We start from the raw sequence: 21968 nt of genomic DNA on the forward strand, positions 1-21968 counted from the left end.
AAACATTAAACATTAAACATTAAACATTAAACATTAAACATTAAACAATTAACATTAAATATTAGATATTAAATATTAAATGCTACATAATTAATATTCAAATTTAAATATTAAATGCTGAATACTAAATATTAAATATTAATGAGTATTAAATAGTAAATATTGAATAATAAATATCAAACATCAAATAGCAAATAGTTAGTTATTATTATATTACATATTGCATGTTACATGTTACAGTTTGTCAATATTTGTAGGAAAGCCAAATACTATTCCAACGCAATGCCTTGACCGTTGCTTAAATTACACTCAAACTATTTTCCTGTCCGTTTCAATTGTTTATTTATCCATGTACTGTATATATGTCCTTGACAGAAATGGTTTTACTTCGTGAAATGCATAATTTTGATTTCATTAGACGCTTATGCATTTTTCATAAGCGAATATATCAATTTCGTAGGTAACTAATAGACGAGTCTTAAGATTATTATAAAGAATAGTACTGTGAAAAGTCAAAAATCGGAACAAAATTAATGGCATTAGTTGTAAGCTATAGGTGTGTTGCAATTGGACACTAGCTCTGTTTCAAATGAGGGAGAGTAAATGTAAGTGTTTATTTAAAGTTTATGGACTATTGCCTCATATTCTTTATATATATTTTGCAGCACCTGTACAATCTTGTGACATGACTAAATCTGACGATGTATACTTAGAAGAGTTATAGTGCTTGTGAATCTAGAAATGTTTCCAAGCAGGTGATCTTTTTTTCCAATTGGAGACTTATTTGAACATGTATGCAAACTAATGTTTAATGATATTAAAAATATGACAAGAAAAAAGACAAAAAATATTCTTATTCACAATTATTAGACCTTATGACAATTCCTATCTTAAATTCACATTTCACCATGATGCATAGTATAAGTATATTCACACAAAAATCTTAAGAACATCCTCAGAAATCTTTAAATATGACATGAAATTCGTAAGCGGCTCGATGGTCAACTTCCCCTCTAAATCATTAAACACGCTTATGATTTCTGTATGGGATACTTCTGGCGCAAATTCATAAGTGGTTCTTATGGAATTCGATAGACATTTTAGCGCGGTGCAGCTAACTATTAAATAACTCTGGAGAAAATTTTCAATAGGGCTTAAGTAACATAAACTTTCCTCTAATTTTAACTACATAATTTAATTTTTCATTAATTTACTTTCCGTTAATTTTCAGTACATTTCGAAAACCGATAGTTTTTACTAGAATATTAAGGAAAGAGTTAAGAGGTAAATGTTGAAGCAACCGAGTAATAAACAGAAGCGAAAATAAACAAAGATAATGTCATATACGTCCCAATGAAAACTTTCCCTAGAACTATTGAATTATGTAGGGGGTGTCGTGTGTTCACTGGCACCTTGCGCCCCACCAGTCTTGCCGGGGTTCGTTTCGTGTTGCTGATAGGGTCGGATCTAGCTCTCGATACCTTCGAAATGCCACCAACACCAACGCCGCCTGAATGTTATCTGTCTGAAGGACCTTTTCCTGTGCAAAAGTAGAAAATTCGAAATCAGTACAGATTGTCGGTTAGGTTAATTGATAAAATTTGCGACATTACCTGGCTTACGTTTAGCCCGTTTTAACATGTCGTGAACTTCCATAACATGTTTGTCTGTAAATCGACAAGGTCATTCAGATGAAAGGAACGATTGTGATTAAAACTTACCGAAAGAGAAAGTAGCTTTTGAGCTCCTACATATTGTGTTTGCTGTTGATCTATTGTCACCGCGCTCTGCTGCTGAATGGTGATTGTGGGGCCTTGTTGTTACTGTTGGAAGATTTATGTTCGCTGGATCTGTATCTGCTGTGGTTTACTGTTGGTCCATGCGATCTGAAAAAAAGTTTACTTCAGATATAACACACACCAAAAAAAATCTTGATCGAGCTGTGAATTCTACAAGTATGAGTTTTTTCCCACTGAATAGGATATTACATTACAATATAATTTCCTCCTGTTCGCGGTGCGTCTGGGATTGTATTGTATGCTGTTGCTACTGTGTATGCAGGTGTTGCTGTATCTGCTGCTGTGCAATCTGTGTTGGGAATGCCAATTTCCTACCCCTTACACTACAAATCCTATTCACCGACCCCTCTACGGTGAACTGTCATTCCATACCGGAAGCCTAATATTTTGTCATTCATTACTTATACTTACACGACATAACATTATTATATATATCGTTCTTTCAACCAAGTCGTTGGTTTTCTTTTATTTAATTCCGTTACCACTGCCTGAATTCCCATTAGGTTATGGGCCCAGTGGATTCGCGAGTGCCGGGATCGTTTTTTTTATAATATAGAAATGGAAAGAGAAGCCGAAGTGGCGCGTGTTCCGCAATTCGACGGTACTAACTATCCCTCGTGGAAGTTCCGCATGCAGGTTGTGCTAGAAGAGCACGAACTTGCCGAGTGCATAGAGAAGGAGCTGGAGGAAGTTGACCAGTACGTCGTGAAACAAGAAGACACGATTGCCGTAAAGGAATTGAAGGAGAAAGCTGCGGAAAAACGAAGGAAAAAGGAGCGTCGTTGCAAGTCCCTCTTGATTGCACGAATTCATGACAGCCATCTTGAATACATTCAAGACAAGCCGACACCGAGAGCAATTTGGGTGGCACTGCAGCGAATTTTCGAACGAAAAAGTATAGCTAGCCGCCTACATCTGAAAAAGAAATTACTTTCGTTGCGACACGACGGTGGATCCCTACAGGATCATTTTCTTGTGTTTGATCGTGTAGTGAGAGACTACAAGACAACGGGTGCGGTGCTAGAAGACATTGACATCGTTTGTCATTTGCTGCTGACGCTCGGATCAGAATACTCTACAGTAGTTACGGCACTAGAAACTATGCCGGAAGAAAATTTGTCCCTTGACTTCGTACGGTGCCGTTTATTAGACGAAGAAATAAAGCGGAAAAGTTCCGAAGTTGATACGTTGGTGCACTCTAAAAGTGATGATGCCGCTTTCGCCGGTTCGAGCGCCGGAAAACAAAAGAAAAAGTGGAAATGTTTTGGTTGTCACAAAGAAGGTCATAAAATTTCCGAGTGCCCTGAGATGAAAAATAAGATTAGTGGAACAATGAAAAATGGTGCGCATTACGGAACGAGTGATGATGGTGTATGTTTCATGGGTGGATCGCAAGAACGTCCACCAATGCAAAAGGTGAACTGGATCATCGATTCAGGATCGTCTGAACACCTGACAAACGACCGTAGTCTGTTCGAATGTTTATTTCCGATGGAAAAGCCGATGCAAATTGCGGTAGCAAAAGCGGGGGAGTGTATTATCGCAAAGTACCATGGCGAGGTGAAATTGACATCAATCATAAACAATGAGTCCATTCCAATTACCCTTAAGAACGTTTTGTACATTCCGAATGCAAGAGTGAATCTGCTCTCCGTGCGGAAGATGGAGACAGCAGGATTAAAGATTGTGTTTGCTAACGGGAAAGTGTATGTTAAGCAAAATTCGAGATTGATCGCTGTTGGCTCGCGGCGCGAAAAGTTGTATGAAATGAGCTTTTGCCGAATAAGTGAGAATACAGAAAAATCATCGTTGTATTTTTGCGGCCAGATTCCCAAAGAGTTAGAACTTTGGCACCGTCGGTATGGCCATTTAAGTGCGAAGAACTTGTCAATACTTTCTCGCAATAATATGGTCGTAGGACTAGATTGCAAAACCGTGAAAAAGAATGATACCGTTACTGTGTGTGAGTCGTGCATTGCCGGGAAGCAGACTCGTGAACCCTTCCCCACGCACGAGGGCAGACGAACCAAAGGTGTTTTGGAACTGGTGCATTCGGACGTCTGTGGCCCAGTTACTCCGGTGAGCATAAACGGTGAAAAATATTTTGTTTCTTTCATTGACGATTGGAGCCGATTCGTTGTCGTTTTCTTGATGCGTTCAAAGAACGAAGTTGTCGAAAAATTTCGAGAATACGAAGCAATCGCGAGTGCTAAGTTTGGCAGAGGTATCAGTCGGTTCCGTTGCGATAATGGTGGAGAGTATAAAAATAGTGCGTTCACTGATTTTTGCAAGCAAAAGGGTATCGTGATTGAGTGGACAATACCATACACGCCTGAACAGAACGGTGCAAGCGAACGTATGAATCGAACGCTGGTTGAGAAAACGCGTTCTATGCTCGAAGACAGTAGAGTTAATAAAAAGTTATGGGGCGCGGCAATCCAAACCGCAGCGTTCTTAACTAATCGTAGCCCAGCTAGTGTTATTGATTCTAATAAGACTCCGTTTGAGATTTGGAATGAACAAAAGCCGAATGTGAAGAGACTTCGCGTGTTCGGTGCAAATGTGTATGTGCACATTCCGAAAGAGTGTCGAAAGAAACTCGACGCGAAATCGTGGCGCGGAACATTCGTCGGGTATAGTGCAAATGGCTATCGCATTTGGAATCCCGAGAGAAAGGAAATCGTTACGGCTCGTGATGTTATTTTCAAGGAAGAAAGAAATGTTCAGCAAGTGAGTGAAGGTTTTGGAAGTGAACAATTTTTGATTCCACCACAACACACCGGAGAGCCATCGAATGCAGGCGACGAAAGTGTACAAAATGATTTAACAGAGATGGATTCTGATGTCGAGGAAACAGAGGAAGATAGATTCGATAGCGCAGCCGAGCAAACGGATTCGGAAGCCGTAGAAGAAATTGCTGATGAACAAAGATCACAAAGGAAACGGACAGCTCCGAGGTGGCATAGCGATTACGAATTGAACTATACTGGATTCGCCCTAAATGCCATAAACTTTGTGGAAAATTTACCAAATTCAATTAACGAACTGAAAGTGCGAGAAGATTGGCCACAGTGGAAGCAAGCTGTTCGCGAAGAAATGGATTCTTTAATGAAAAATGACACCTGGACATTAATGAAGCTGCCAGAAGGAAGAAAGCCGATCTCATGTAAGTGGGTGTTTAAAGTTAAGAGATCTGACGATGGCAAGAGTGACCGTTACAAGGCTCGTCTAGTGGCGCGTGGTTTTTCTCAAAGACGCGGATTCGATTATTCTGAAACGTATTCTCCAGTTGCCAAGTTAGATACGATTCGAGCGTTTTTAGCGATAGCGAACCAGGAAAAATGGCATGTACATCAAATGGATGTACGGACAGCGTTTCTCAACGGAAAGATAACTGAAGAAATCTATATGACGCCACCCGAAGGATATAAACAAGGGGACGGCTTAGTGTGTCGCCTCAACCGTGCGCTATATGGTTTAAAGCAGTCATCGAGAGCTTGGAATCTACGGTTCGATCAGTTCATGCAAGGGCTGAAATTCAAGAGGAGCACCAATGACCCTTGCTTGTATGTGAAGGGATCAGGTAGTTCATTGATAGTTCTCATATTGTATGTCGACGATACTCTTATCGCATCTAAGGACCTAGCGCTGGTGGAGGAAGTGAAACGTCATTTCGTCGAAGAGTTTGAAATGTCTGATGTTGGAGAAGTGAAGAATTTTCTCGGAATGAAGGTGGAGCGAGACATAAGGAAGCGAATCTTGAGGATAAGTCAGCGTGTTTTTTTTTGGAAAGTCTTCTTTTCCGGTTCAACATGCAGGATTGTAAGCCAATCTCGACGCCGATGGAATGTCGCCTGCGCCTGGAGCGAGGAAAGCAAGCAGAACAGACAGACAAGCCCTATCGTGAATTGGTAGGATGTTTGATGTATGTAGCATTGACATCTCGACCTGATTTGTGTGCAGCTGTCAATTATTTCAGCCAGTTCCAAAGTTGCCCGACCGAACAGCACTGGGTACAGCTAAAAAGAGTTTTGCGATATGTTCGAGGAACGCTTAATCTCGAACTGGTTTATCAAGGGAATGATGGTGCATCCGTGCTGGAAGCCTACGCCGACGCAGACTGGGCAAACGACTTGATGGACAGGAAATCTTTATCCGGATACGTTTTCCGCATTTATGGTAGTACCGTTTGTTGGCTAACTCGGAAGCAGTCGACGATTTCTCTATCTTCCACCGAAGCGGAGCTTATTTCGTTGAGTACAGCGGTGTGTCATGGAACATGGCTTGGGCGATTGTTAGGAGATTTAAAAATTAAAATGAACAAACCAGTTACATACTTCGAGGACAACCAATCAACGATTCGTGTAGCTGAAGATGAGCGCGGAGTGGGTCGATTGAAGCATGTTGACGTGAAACAAATGTTCGTAAGAAGGGAGATTCAGCAAGGACGCGTTGTGTTGCAGTACATTCCAACAGCCGAGCAGTTGGCGGATGTAATGACGAAGGGACTGCCCGCTGGGATTTTCCAGAAACATCGAGCAAATCTAGGGATGATGGATTCCGTAAATTGAGCGGGGATGTTGGGAATGCCAATTTCCTACCCCTTACACTACAAATCCTATTCACCGACCCCTCTACGGTGAACTGTCATTCCATACCGGAAGCCTAATATTTTGTCATTCATTACTTATACTTACACGACATAACATTATTATATATATCGTTCTTTCAACCAAGTCGTTGGTTTTCTTTTATTTAATTCCGTTACCACTGCCTGAATTCCCATTAATCTGGGTGATGATAGTCCTGGTTGGAAAATGGTCTCCTATGTTTGACCCTGTTTGACTTGGATCGTTTACGCTAGTTGCGGTTGTGAACCAGGTCGTTGAATCAGGTCAACCCCGGGGGAAAAACCATGGTTTGATCTTCATCTTTACCCACCGGTCGGATAATGGCCATCGTATTGGGGAAGTTTTAATTTGCTGCTGTTATTGTTGAATATGGTACTGCTGCTGGGCCTGCTGTGAAATGCTGCTGATAAGCGCTAGAATAGTGAATGCTTACTTCTGCTTCTGTTGGGGTGCTTGAATCACGATCGGTGTCAAGGCAGGGATATTTTGATGCAAGGAACTGGTAGGAACCACGGCTGGGATTTGACTGCGCTTTTGTCTGGTTCGGATTTCACTAAACCGGGAGGACCACCGCTAAGAAATTGCAACACAAGCTATGTCAGATACGATTTGCAATGGTAAGTTTGTTGCAGTACCAGGAGAAACTGTAAGTACCTCCTACGGAGCAAATAAGGAAAAGGTCGTTCCTGTATTCTTTTTATCTTCTGACAGCAAGCCGAAGTAAAAAGGAGCTAGGAATCTCTGTTCCGCCAACAGCGCAAGACAAAACAATAATCAAACGTCATTTTTGTTTTTTTTTATCTCCACCTGTCAAAATTCCGCAAGCATCCGAGCGGAATAATACATCCGATCATTATTTCGCAAGAAAAAAGTCAGCCTTGGTGACAGCGCATAGAAAGCAGCGCTATCTCGCGGAAGTTAAATCAAACTTATCGTTTATTGAACCGTGTCTCGGCTAACTGCAGTTTTCGTTATCGTTCTCGCGAGAGCTGCGTACCGCTTACGAAATGAAAACGAACAAATTTTTCGCAAGCATTTCGCGGCGTTTTTTATGCATAGGTTTTGTATAGGAAATTTCATTTCGCAAGAGGTGCATACTAAGCTTTACGAAATGGAAACGAAAAAATTTTTCGCGAGCATTTCGCGACGTTTTTTATGCATAGGTTTTGTATAGGAAATTTCATTTCGCAAGAGGTGCATACTTAGCTTAAACTCATTCCGGAACCGGTTCGGATTTCTAAATGGAGTCATTATGGATTCCAAATCAAATGCAACAACCGATTCCGACTCAGAATCGGTTGTTGCATTTGATTTGGAATCCATAATGACTCCATTCAGGATTCCGAATGGTTTGACCGGGATACAGTGTATCCCACTTGCGTAAAAGCACCATCTAACTCTCAAAATTATGGCGATTTCGCTTGAACCTGAAACTGAGTCAGGTTCTAACCCCAACCGCTGTCAGTTCATACATTTTGACAGCAGTTGGGGTTAGGAACTGACTCAGTTTCGCCTCAAACGAAAACCACATTAGTAACTTACGTGATCAAATCAGTAGATACAGAACACTAGATTAGGATTGTCGCTGGCATCAGTGGTAGGAACATCATTGTTTTGATTCGGGATATACCTGTCAAATGGGCAAAATAAAAAAAGCAAAAAAATAATCCTCTATCGTCGTTTCATAGCGACTAATCACTTTTGTTTCTTTTAGCCAGCAAAACAATGGCCATTCTTGGCTTATGTGTTTTCACTAATTAGAATGCACAAATTGTCTAAACTTGTACTGAATTTTGATAAATTTTGATTTCCTTGTGCGGTATATACAAACTCTTTCATTTCATAACAATAACAGTCGAAAATTTACACCGAGAAAATTCGTTATATTGAATATATTGATTTCACACATAATTTTTTGCAATTTGTAGTGGCAGATAAAAATTACCTGGCACGCATAGATATCATGGGAAAATTTATGAAATTATAATAGTATGCCACATAGAAATTTGTTACATAGCAGATATCACAGCATTTTTCTGTTTGCCTCTCGTTTATTCTGTTGCAAATGTTATGCACTGGACGTTTTCGGTCTTGAATATTTTTCTGCGTGTTTGTTTTCCTCCACCTGTGACAGGTGGAGGAAAACAAATCGTTGAACACACTAATACAGTTACAGATTGTCAAGTACTCTATTCCTAGGCGAAAAAGTAGATACAGAGCACTAGATTATGATTGTCGCTGGCAGAGTTAAAAATAATCGAAGCTCTTTTTTGACGGCTGAAAATGAACCTGTTACGACTCGCGGTGAATAGGAAAAATATTCATTCAACTATCCATCTTATTCATTCAGTTGAATATCGTACAATATATTCATTACATTAATTATCTAGTTCCCATTGTTTTCGCCTCGGAACATGTTTGTTTTGATTCCGGTATATATCTGTCAAAGTATCGAAAGTCTCTAGTAAAAGTTTTTGGTCCGCGCTTTTGGCACAGACTAACAGACATAACACTATGAGGGAATTCCCTCAAAAACATCGATCCGACAATTTTCCCAGAACACTAGCTCTACCTTTTATTCACAGTCCCAAACACTCATTTACTGGTGGGCTACCCCTCAGGTTTGGGAACAATTTTTCACTAGTGGTCTATCCCCCATATGCTTGTTCATATGTCAGTGGCGCCATAATTTTAAATGTGGACACAGTCCCAACAACACATATTTTTAAAATGACCGTTAAAGCGGGCGAAGCTTTGTTTTTGAGTGTTATGTCTGTTAGTCTGTGCTTTTGGTACACGCAGAAAAATATGGCCTGCTTTTAACCACATACCGTTTGGTTGAACTTCAAATTGAGTTTGCCTATTTTTCATTTCAGTCTCGTTTATTCTGCTGTGATTTTTATGCATTCAAGACCGAAAACGTCCAATGCATAAAATTTGCAACAGAATAAACGAGAGGCAAACAGAAAAATGCTGTGATATCTGCTATGTAACAAATTTCTATGTGACATACTATTATAATTTCATTAATTTTCCCATGATATCTATGCGTGACAGGTAATTTTTATCTGCCACTACAAATTGCAAAAATTTTTGTGTGAAATCAATATATTCAATATAACGAATTTTCTCGGTGTAAATTTTCACCTGTTATTGTATACCGCACAAGGAAATGAAAATTTATCAAAATTCAGTACAATTTATCAAAATTCAGTACAAGACAATTTGTGCATTCTAATTAGTGGAAACACATAAGCCAAAAATGGCCATTGTTTTGCTGGCTACCCGGATAGAATTTTACAATAGCATTTACCCTACAAACAATCATAAAACATTAAATATTATAGTTATTACTGTTTCAACATTGTTCGATGCCAAGTTATTACAGTAGATTTACAATAAAATTTCATGTAACTATAAATTTCACTGTTCAGCAAAAACTGATACAGTGCATTCACATTAAATTTTACTGTTTTCGAGAAAAAAATGCATGGAGAAAAATTGATTTTTTTAATGTTAAGATACATAACCACCCCCCTTTTTCACTGTAAAAGTCTATTTTACATTAAAATTTACTGTAAAAACGTTAAAGTTTATTGTTTTTGTATTGTAGCATAACACTAAAACTTACTGTAAATTATTGTAAAATTACTGTACTGTCACAGTGAAAAGCATGGTTTTGTTAGTGTACATTTCTATTCGGGTAAAAGAAACAAAAATGATAAGGCGCTGTGAAACGACGATAGAGGATTATTTTTTTGCTTTTTTATTTCGCCCATTTGACAGGTATATCCCGGAATCAAAACAATGATGTTCTTACCACTGATGCCCGGTCAAACCATTCGGAATTTGATTCGGAATCCTGAATGGAGTCATTATGGATTCCAAATCAAATGCAACAACCGATTCTGAGTCGGAATCGGTTGTTGCATTTCATTTGGAATCCATAATGACTCCATTCAGAAATCCGAACCGGTTCCGGAATGAGTTTAACTGGGTGTCAGCGACAATCCTAATCTAGTGTTCTGTATCTAGTGGCGAAAACAATGGGAACACCAGCGACAATCCTAATCTAGTGTTCTGTATCTACTATCAAATCGCATGTTCACCAAGCTTAATCTTTTCACCAAAGAGAATAGGAAAAGAGACGAATAGTGTGAAGCCAAAAATACCTTATTGAGCAAACCCAAAGAGAATAGTGAAAGAGACGCAGAGTGAAAATCAGTCAAAACGGCAACACTCCCTTTACGATGATTTCAACACTAGAATTTGGCAACCGTTTCCAAAGGCAGCACTTTAAATGACTCCTATTATATTTTGAAAACAAACCTTTTGTCGATCGTTGGATTTGTTTATCAAACGATGTGCATTTCGAAGCAAAGAGATGAAATAATTCTAAAACTTGTTTTTACTCATACATAGACTCTAGAATGCACCTTACAATCACGATTGCACTAAATTCTGACGAAAATTCAATTTTTTTTTTGATGGATTTACAATACTTATCTCCTCCAACTCAGGCATGAGTAATGTTTATTTACATTGCACGATTGGTTTGCTCAATAAGGTATTTTTGGCTTCACACTATTCGTCTCTTTTCCTATTCTCTTTGAGGAAACCAATCGTGCAATGTAAATAAACATTACTCATGCCTGAGGAGATAAGTATTGTAAATCTATCAAAAAAAAATTTGAATTTTCGTCAGAATTTAGTGCAATCGTGATTGTAAGGTGCATTCTAGAGTCTATGTATGAGTAAAAACAAGTTTTAGAATTATTTCATCTCTTTGTTTCGAAATGCACATCGTTTGATAAACAAATTCAACGATCGACAAAAGGTTTGTTTTCAAAATATAATAGGAGTCATTAAAGTGCTGCCTTTGGAAACGGTTGCCAAATTCTAGCGTTGAAATCTGGGACGGGACATGCGAAGACGGTCTTCTTTTTCCCTCGGTTTTGTTGTTATTTTGCAAGGAAAAGTTCGCTCGCAATATAATTTCAAGCAAAGGTCAATGATAGAGCTGTGCAGATGAGGTACAGAGTTGTGCCGATGATGTACGGAAAATGATGTAGCTTTCACATGACATAAATTATGTTATCATTCATATGAATAATCTGATTATAGCTTCATTATCCGTAACTGTCAAGTAGTAGAGTTTTGTACCTATTTTTATCTAGAGACATTAATTTTTACCTAGAGTCGAATATTAAATAACTGTTTACAAGAATTTTGAATTTGTCTTGTCATAGACTAATAGATCGCAATCGATTGATCGATTGCACCGGTCTGATATAAACAGAGCAATTGCATAAGCTTTCTGCTGAGAAAGTTAAACTAATTTCTACGCACACATTATTTTCCACAAATTTGAACGAGAGACGCAATGTTTCATAAGTTGATTCAGTTGTGCAGGTTATTTTTGAGGATTTTGTAAGAGGGGCTTCTAGTTCTAGATTTTCTGTACTCCTCCCTGCGGGAAACGCGGGGACAGGTTACTACGATTATTTAATAGAACTTTGTGTGGTAGGTAATCCTAGAAAAGAAAATGATTACTAAAGACTTGCTTTATATTATACTTACCTTAGATTATTCAGCAGCAATAAAAATAAAAAAAAACAAGCTAAACGAAGCGATTACATCGCGACTCAAAAATTATTTTAAAAAAAATGATGACAGTTTGGATATTGAGAACCCTTTATCAGAGTCCATAAATACAAGCCGCGCCAAGGAACCTAATCACAATCGACTACTCGTTTACCTCTACGTATCGTAAGCGGTCCTTACACGATTAATACATTTGACAATACTATTAAAAAAATATTGATGATGTAATGAAAATTTAAGATTGGCGATATGCATTCAAATAAGTTTGACGTGCTGCTAGAAATTGCGTCAGTAAATCGAGTGTACTTATCGTGCAAGATCCACTATACAGATAATATTACAAATCAATATACTGCATGTGTATGTTTGCACATTGCGTATGCAGCGTTATGCGAATCCCGAATTGACTCTGTTTTTAATGGGTGTAGTCAACTGTTTGGTCGCTGCGCCCCGACTAGCCATGTGTGAGACCATCTTCGTAAACGGTACTTTTGTGTTAGGCAGGTTGCAATGGAAGTGAGTGTCAAAATGAGAGTGTATGGCCGGATTGGGAATGGGAGAGTGCTTGGTGAGAGAGAAAGAATGAGAATAACGGGATGAACGGAAAAACGATTCATCAGAAAAAGTAGGCTATGGAATATAATTTCTTTCGGAAAATAATTTGTCGGCGTACGGACGTGATTTGTAAAACCGGTCATAAATTTTGAAAAATAAAATGGCTGACCAGCCGAAAAAGAAAAATCACGACAATGGCGCAGTGAAAACTCCCGAAACGTAAGTATAGAATATTTGAGATATTGCCAAAACTGAAAAGGTTTAAATTTTATGTGCGAAAGGTCACATGAAAAAACCACTACATTGCTTGCGACAGGTCGAGCAAATGATATAAAATATATTACATAAGTCATTTGGTTTCCAACCAATGAGGTTATAGATTTATGTGCGATAGGTCACATAGCAAAAACCACTGTATAGCTTGCGACAGGTCAAGCTGAATATAAGATCCAATAGTTATCGCTTGCGACAGGTCAAGCTATTTAAATTTGTTTTAAAATCGTTTATTCCTTCATTGCTTGCGACAGGTCAAGCGAGCTAAAAAAAAAAGAGGTAATTAAATTATATATATAAATGTATATGCAGCCCTTGGTGCGATAGGTCACTTAAAGGCTCAATGTCGAATAGATTCAATAGAGCAAGGTTCGAATGATAAAATATTGGGAAGGCTTTAGTGTTCAGAAAGCTTTTGTGCCACTGGTCAGACAGTTGTTAGACATGATTGATAATTATTCATACATGTTATTAAAAGTTTTCGTATGTAATTTGGATAATGAGCGTATGCATTGTTGCACTTATTCCAGGAATGAGGATGCTAACGGATCAGGAACGACCAAGCAAAAAAAAAATCGAAAGTCTGTTAAATTGGAGAATTTGACCAAGAAACTACAAGCAGAGAAAGCAGAAATGATGGAGCAGCTTAAGCAACTGCAAGCCGAAATCGCAGATATGAAAACCGTTAGAAAGGCGAACCCAACCGCTATCGAAACAACCGAGAAAGATGACGTAGAAGATCGTAGTTTTGAATTTGAGATATTGCCGAGCGCGTCAAGCACTCGCCATGCAAGATCTGTTAATTTGGAGGAGTCTCGTTTCTTATCTTCAGTGCACCAGTTGTCTGTATCATCAATTGTGATTCCAGAATGTAAACCGATAGAAGGGGATGACGAAATACACCGGCGTACATTTGAAATGTGGAGGGACTTACTTATAGATTGCTTAGCTTTAGCTGGAATTGAAGACGAGGTGACAAAATTCATTGTCTTCAAAGTTAAGGCAGGTCCTCGCTTGCTTACAATTTTCAAAAATACAAAGTCTGATACTGAGGCTCCTGACGCAACCACCAGTCCTTTCTCGAATGCACTCCACCGACTCAAACTATATTTTGGATCCGGGTCGGACGTTATGTTCCAAAGGCGTAAACTGGCTTTAATGGAACAAAGACCAGAAGAATCAGATCTGGGTTTTATCACTAGAGTTGGTGAAACAGCACAACTTTGTGATTTCGACAAAGAAAAAGAATTCGAGGAAGTCGTCAAGACGATTGCCGAACATGCTAAATGCAAAGAAGTGAGAGTAACAGCTCTTAAAATGGTCAGCCGGAATGGAACATTTACAGATCTTGTTGACAAAATTCGAGAAATTCAGGCAATCCGTATGAACGAAGAGTTTTTCGCCGCTAAGCATGGACACCGTGAATCAACAGGTAAATCGGCAATGCTAGCTCCGGTTAGGGCTGAACCACCCAAGCAATGGACACAACGACGGAACTTTACGCAAAGAACCGCCAATCGATATAGTCCGTACACACAGAACAACCCACGTAGCAACCAACGTTTTGGCCAAGCAGGATGGCATTTGAACAATCGGGATTCATCCAGAAGAAACATTGATGAACGAAACGAGCACCGTCGGGCTGATAGGTGTTGGAGGTGCTACAGCTTTTTTCACTTGCCATCAGAATGCGGAGCTGCAAACCTTGTTTGCCGAAAATGCGGTCAGTTAGGACACATCCAGAGAGCTTGTCGCCAATCATCTGCTAGCAATCTGAAGCGAGAGGCAACGTCGGAGATTTCTGAAATCGAAGCAAAACTTTCCAAAAGCGAGGCGGTTGATGAGAAGGAAGCAGATCTAAAATCAGTGGAACAAGTGAGTGATTAATTCGCAAATCTACCTTTCCCATAAATGGCATATTCACATGCCTTAATTCAGATTTTTCCTTATAAATGTTTTTGTAAATTGTAAATCAGTTACTCAGAATATCAATTATAATATATGAATAAATAAATAGCAAATCATAACTGTTTGTTAAAAATTAAAAAAAAAGCCCCAGGTGTAATTTACGCCAAAAAAAAAAAAAAAGAAAGCGAAGACAGCGATAACTATTACATTTCAAACTCTTGGTTAATTCTATTAATAGGTAAATGCGACCGAAACACAAAACGACTGGAAGAGTGATCGGTACGTTATAGCAACAATCGCAGCTAATATGGAAGGTTCTATAAAAGCATCAGTAGCTGGCATGGAATGCGATTTCCTCGTCGACTCCGGTGCTGAAGTGAACACTATTGTCGAAAGATTCTACTGGATATTAAAAAATGATGACAGATACAACAGCGGACTACATAATATTCGAGAAGGATCAGACATATCTCTGAAAGCATACGCTTCGACGGGCGAAATCGACGTACTCGCCACATTTGAAGCATTCCTGTTCATCTCCAAAGATCGACCGGTGCATCTGGAAAAATTTTATGTCATTAAGGATGCTAATCGCTCGCTGTTGGGCATATCTACTGCCATAAGGTATAGTGTACTGATGGTAGGAGTTGATGTACCCGTTCGTGTACAAGATTGCGATAGAAATCCAATCAATAATGGAATCGTAGCGTCGATCGAGTTTAGTGAGCCGTTCCCCAAATTTAATATTCCACCTGTAAAAATCAGCTACGACAGGTCCAGGGCGCCATGTAGAAACATATTTTCAAATATTCCGGAAGCCATCAAACCGTTGGTAAGAAAAAGACTGAACGAGTTAGTCAGTAACGATATAATCGAGCCCGTACGTGATGGTATGGATATGTCCTTTTGCTCTTCGATGTTAGCTATTCCAAAGGGCAAACAAGACATTCGCCTTGTTATCGACCTCCGAGGCCCAAATCAATACATAGAGAGAACTGCGTTTGCTATGCCCACACTCGAATCAATGCTGGCAAAATTGAATGGCGCCACTTGGTTCTCAACAATTGATTTATCTAATGCTTTTTTTCATATAGAGCTAGATAAAGAATCCCGGCATCTTACGAATTTTTATACAGAATTTGGAGTATTTAGATGTGTTCGTCTACCCTTTGGATTGTGCAACGCGCCAGATGTGTTCCAAGAGGTGATGCAAAGAGTAATCTTGGGAGAATGCACTGGAATAGTTAACTATCTAGATGATATACTCATCTTTGGATGCACCAAAGAGGAACATGACGCGAATTTAGGCGCAGTGCTTGATCGTCTCAAACAGCATAATGTAAAGTTGAATAAAGACAAATGTGTCTTCGGTAGCCAATTGGTAAAATTTGTTGGGTTTACATTGAGCCCTAAAGGATGGAGTGTAACAGATGAAAAGATGAAAGCCATCAAAAGCTTTCGAAAACCATCATCATGTGCTGAGGTCAAAAGTTTCCTTGGGTTGGTGACCTTTGCTGACAGATTTATTCAAGGAAGAGCAGATTTAACAAAACATTTACGAGCCCTCGCGAATTCAGATAAATACTATTGGACCGATACCGAAGAGAAGGAGTTTAATTACCTGCAGGACAAAGCTTTGAAACAAATCCAAGTGCTTGGTTATTACAGCCTTACCGATGTAACCGAACTCTATGTTGATGCGAGTCCAATCGGTCTGGGTGCAGTCCTGGTACAATATAACACAGACAATATGCCACGCATAATTTCTTGTGCCTCAAAAGCGCTTACACCAACGGAGCAGAGGTACCCCCAAACCCAAAGAGAAGCATTAGCTGTAGTTTGGGGAGTGGAGCGCTTCACTTCGTATTTACTGGGAAGATCCTTTATCATTCGGACGGACGCGGAGGCAAATGAATTCATTTTCAGTACAACCCATAGGATTGGCAAAAGAGCTGTGTCACGCGCGGAGTCGTGGGCGCTACGGCTTCAACCATTCGATTTCATAATAAAGGGAGTTAGGGGAAAAGAAAATCTCGCAGATACTTTGTCCCGTTTGATTCATAAATCACAGAAAGCGGAACCTTTCGAAGAAGACGACGATGGTCATATTCTGTATTCGCTGGATGCAGGATCGATGAGTATTACCTGGGATGAAATTGAAAAGGCATCAGAGGCGGATGAAGAACTTCAAGCTTTGCTTGAGGCTTTAACCTTAGACGAATGGCCAAAGTATCTCCGCAAATACGAAGCACAGAAAAAGCACATTCATGCCCTTGGTTTCTTGTTGTTCAATGGGGAACGAACTATATTACCGAGTTCCCTTCGCAGGAAAGCGTTGAAAGTCGCACACGGTGGTCACGTAGGAGAAACAGCAATGAAAAGAATCATGAGAGAATTCTTTTGGTGGCCTGGCATGTCCGCGGAGGCAGAAAAATATGTCAAGAACTGCGAAACTTGTGCCATGTTGTCCCGGAAAAATCCACCACTTCCGCTATCATCACGAGATTTTCCGGATGGTCCATGGCAAATCCTACAGGTCGATTTTCTTTCCATCCCTGGTTGTGGTTCAGGTGAATTCCTAATCTTGGTTGACACTCATTCCCGATTCCTTTCAGTGCTAGAAATGAAAAATAAGGACGCCGAGAGTACAAATAAAGCATTATGCGAAATTTTTAAAATGTGGGGCTGTCCATTGATACTCCAGAGTGATAACGGACCCCCGTTTCAAAGCAACACTTTCATACAGTACTGGGAAAACAAAGGGGTAAAGGTTCGAAAGTCGTTACCATTTTGCCCTCAGTCGAATGGAGCTGTGGAGCGACAGAATCAAAGCATAATCAAAGCGGTAGCCGCTTCTAAGCTGGATGGTACAAATTGGAGGGATGCACTGCAGCAATATGTGCACAATCATAACAATTTGATTCCACATTCTCGCCTCGGTGAGCTGATGGCAGGTTGGAAATTTCGGGGAACTTTCGTCAGCTTGTGGAAACCTAAGCAACCAGACTACGAAGATGTACATGAGAAAGATTCTGAAGCTAAACTAACAAGTAAAAAACACTCGGATACCGCACGCGGAGCGAAAGAATCGGCAATTCAGGTTGGCGATACTGTGCTCTTGGCACAATCACGGAAAACAAAAACAGATCCAACATTTTCTGGAGAACGCTTCAAAGTACTGGCCAGAGAAGGTGCAAAAATCGTAGTGCTCAGTCGCAGTGGTGTACAATATACTCGCAATATACAGGATGTGAAGTTAGCACCACCAGAGTTATATCTTGAAAAACCGGTAACTATAGAAACATCGTCCAATACATCAGTATGTAACAAAATCATTTAAATAGGTGGACGATCAATCGGAACCGACGTCATCTAGCCAGGAACATCACTCAGAAAGACATTTACGTGACCGTTCCAAAGCAAAAAAAACGGCAAGATTCGATCACAGGTTTGTGTACGTTGTGTATGATTAGAGTGGAGATGAAGGCGAATGTGGTAGGTAATCCTAGAAAAGAAAATGATTACTAAAGACTTGCTTTATATTATACTTACCTTAGATTATTCAGCAGCAATAAAAATAAAAAAAACAAGCTAAACGAAGCGATTACATCGCGACTCAAAAATTAATTAAAAAAAAATGATGACAGTTTGGATATTGAGAACCCTTTATCAGAGTCCATAAATACAAGCCGCGCCAAGGAACCTAATCACAATCGACTACTCGTTTACCTCTACGTATCGTAAGCGGTCCTTACACGATTAATACATTTGACAATACTATTAAAAAAAATATTGATGATGTAATGAAAATTTAAGATTGGCGATATGCATTCAAATAAGTTTGACGTGCTGCTAGAAATTGCGTCAGTAAATCGAGTGTACTTATCGTGCAAGATCCACTATACAGATAATATTACAAATCAATATACTGCATGTGTATGTTTGCACATTGCGTATGCAGCGTTATGCGAATCTCGAATTGACTCTGTTTTTAATGGGTGTAGTCAACTGTTTGGTCGCTGCGCCCCGACTAGCCATGTGTGAGACCATCTTCGTAAACGGTACTTTTGTGTTAGGCAGGTTGCAATGGAAGTGAGTGTCAAAATGAGAGTGTATGGCCGGATTGGGAATGGGAGAGTGCTTGGTGAGAGAGAAAGAATGAGAATAACGGGATGAACGGAAAAACGATTCATCAGAAAAAGTAGGCTATGGAATATAATTTCTTTCTTTCGGAAAATAATTTGTCGGCGTACGGACGTGATTTGTAAAACCGGTCATAAATTTTGAAAAATAAAATGGCTGACCAGCCGAAAAAGAAAAATCACGACACTTTGTTGGCTGTTTTTTGAATTGACAGAAGTGTGCTACCACGGCTCTCAGAAGCGAGGCCTGCTACCCCGCGAATTCTGCGGTGACGTCAGAGAAATCGTTGAGATAAACAGGCGGATTTCTAGAAAGTTGATAATTGAAAAATTTAAGCTCTTACGGTGAAAAAACAATGTGCAACGAATTCTTGACGTAATTTACGCCATAATTACACTAGACACCAGAGGTAAAAATAATCGAAGCTCTCATTTGACGGCTGAAAATGAACCTGGTGCGATTCGCGGTGAATAGAAAAAAATATTCATATGCCTACAAAGCATATGAAACAACAATCATCATCGCTCACATTGTGCCAGGGCCTACTTTGATGCGTTTGATTCGTTACTGTACGGTCACTTCGTGTAATAATCGGAACCGAATGAAAAACTGCATGGATGAATGGCCGGTTTGTTCGTTTAACGTTTTCAGCTGCGTGCGGCTAAATATGATCAATTTTAATTCAATGAATTTGAATATTTTCAACTCTGCTGGACACAAAATATAATCAGTGCAGCCATGTGATTAGTAGCGAAATTTGGGAATTTGACTGCATGTCATAGAAAACATATCTAACCGTTATTTCCTATTCCCAGCATAGGTTTTGGACATCGGCATAGCTTCCTTCCCTGGTAACATTTGAAGTTTTATGGTAGTTTTATAGCCACTCATAAAACTTAGATTACCCTTGTAGCGTGCTATAAAACATTGAATGCTGCTTGGGTTATGATCTATCAGGTGCCGATCATTCGGTGGAAGCAAAGAAAATATGAATTCTATTTAATTATTTTTATTATTATTTAATGAATTAAAATATCAACAAAAGAATAAATTAATAAAATATTCTACAATTACTACTTTAAAATGATTCAATCTACAATTTATTTATCTGACAATCTCCAATCTTATTCACACAAGGTGATGGCAAGTTTTTCATAGTGTTTAACTAATTTTATGAAATAATTATCTCACTGATTATTCAAAAAATACTCCTCAAAATTTTCAATAAATATATTCGGCATTAATTTTTCACTGTCTAATATAAATATGCATTTGTCGGTCGCTAAGGTGATCAAACTCACGAATGGAATTATTTGTTTGTTAGAAAATAAAGTAATATTTTTTTTAAATATTATTTTTTTCATAAAAATATTTGTAATAAAGTAACAATTCTAACAATCTAATAAATGCATCCTAAAATAGCCTGGAATTTATTTTTTGATACCACATTCTTAACTTTCTTAGTTTTGTGGCAATTTCATTATTGAGCTTTTATATAATTGATGCACAATTACAGCAGCGTAAAATCAATTAAACGAAAAGTGACACATCATCATGTTTTACCGGCGTCGGCGGTAAAACATGATGATGAGTTATGTTCTACCGTAGACCATGCGGTAGACTTGGGTGCAACGCCCAACTCCTACTTAGCAGAAGACAAAGAATTCTTCACATTTCCTTTCGATCATGTCCATATGAGCCTGCCTAGTCCTAGTTTTCCGTTTTAAGTTTATAACTGATTCGTTCTAGAATACCTATCCGTCTTTCAATTTCATTGCTTTCGTTTCTCTTAGTCTCAAATTAGTCGAAAATAACCATCAAAATCGATACCTTGCGGCAATTAAAACATAGTAACAAAATCAATTATTTGGAATATTTATTCTTTTTATTAATTGCCAATATACCGGGAGCAGTGCGGATAGAAAAAAAAATATTTTCTTTAACGCATTCTGATAACAATAGGAACTTCTTTCCACCTCAACATATATCTAAATGTTTTTTTTAACAAAAGCATATAAATATAGATTCAAAACAAATTTTATAAATGCAAACATTTTGTTTTTAATACGTCATAGACTTTGCCAGGAAATAAAGATACTGCCCAAACGTTATTGCTTTCAAGAAAATGAAAATCGTCAAGATAGGTCCGGTTCACAATGACAGGCCATTGCCGGTTCGCGGTGACATTTGCTTTTTTTCACTTTGCACGTCCCGTCCCAGGTTGAAATCATCGTAAAGGGAGTGTTGCCGTTTTGACTGATTTTCACTCTGCGTCTCTTTCACTATTCTCTTTGCTTTTCACTTTTATGGCTGATGGCAAATTGGCTTGTTAGTCGTGTTCCGAAAAATACGAGTATTTACAGTGAAGTTTTCTTTATTATACAGGATTTTTATCAAAAATCGTTTGATTTTTTGATCTAGTAATCGAGTGATATAAAGATAGAGTTGAAAAAGTACATTCAAAGGTTTTAAATCATTTACAAGATTTGAACCACTTGTTGAATTTTTAGGCGATTACAACCCATGTGTGAGTGTTCCATTTGCAGAAGTGGGTGTGTACATAACATGATCAATGCGGTGGGTTCTGGATACAAACATTGATATAAAGGATACCTGCAATCTACATGCGTAACTGTTTACAAACAAAACTCATAGGTGTAATGATCAGGTTCCGATTAAAATTTAATAATTGAGGCATAGTTTAATGGAATACGCGATGTTGTTGAGCTAAATGCACACTTGAATATAAAACAATTGTGATATATACGAAACAAAACAATCGAAATACCAAACAATCATGGAGCTAGTTTTTATCGGTAAGTAATGAACAATTATTTTAACCGACACCTGACATTTTTTTCCTTATCAGAATTATTGTGATAAGATAAAAATGTATCAAGACCAAAAGATACAAACTTTTCCTAAATGAATGGACTTAGAAATTAAAGAAAGTTGATAGATAAACTTTAGACAGATTCAGAATTTGCACGGTAAAGTGGATGATCTTAGAAAAATAGATACTAGCCAATCTTTGAAAAATAGATACAATGGTATT

General features: G+C 38.6%; 2 protein-coding genes and 1 long non-coding RNA gene across 7 annotated transcripts in view; 1 reads left to right on the forward strand and 2 right to left on the reverse strand.

The window, feature by feature from the left end:
- Positions 1-183: 183 nt before the first annotated feature.
- Positions 184-12166, reverse strand: LOC131692548 (uncharacterized). 5 transcript variants are annotated; one of them, XR_009305995.1, is made up of 5 exons: positions 12011-12123; positions 7973-8060; positions 1722-1886; positions 1614-1667; positions 184-1540 (listed from the first exon to the last, which is right to left on the reverse strand). It is a non-coding gene; the product is annotated as an uncharacterized LOC131692548 (long non-coding RNA). The 5 variants fall into 5 exon arrangements; XR_009305998.1 differs by lacking the exon at positions 7973-8060 and adding an exon at positions 11780-11900 and having other exon boundaries at positions 12011-12109; XR_009305997.1 differs by lacking the exon at positions 12011-12123 and adding an exon at positions 8376-8391.
- On the reverse strand, positions 1909-7960 carry LOC131692547 (uncharacterized). The gene is made up of 2 exons (XM_058979656.1): positions 7066-7960; positions 1909-7003 (listed from the first exon to the last, which is right to left on the reverse strand). Exon 2 carries the CDS (start codon positions 4373-4375, stop codon positions 3149-3151), a length of 1227 nt encoding a protein of 408 aa, XP_058835639.1. The 5' UTR covers positions 4376-7003; positions 7066-7960; the 3' UTR covers positions 1909-3148.
- Positions 12167-21225: 9059 nt separating the features above from the next.
- Positions 21226-21968, forward strand: part of LOC131689751 (dystrophin, isoforms A/C/F/G/H) — a 1859985-nt gene continuing 1859242 nt past the window's right edge. The window contains exons 1-2 of the mRNA XM_058975046.1: positions 21226-21366; positions 21424-21729. Coding sequence (XP_058831029.1) covers positions 21711-21729 — 19 coding nt within the window. The 5' untranslated portion in view covers positions 21226-21366; positions 21424-21710. The remainder of the gene's footprint in view (positions 21367-21423; positions 21730-21968) is intronic.

The sequence above is a fragment of the Topomyia yanbarensis genome, chromosome 3 (genome assembly GCF_030247195.1).
Source record: "Topomyia yanbarensis strain Yona2022 chromosome 3, ASM3024719v1, whole genome shotgun sequence".
Classification (NCBI taxonomy): domain Eukaryota; kingdom Metazoa; phylum Arthropoda; class Insecta; order Diptera; family Culicidae; genus Topomyia; species Topomyia yanbarensis.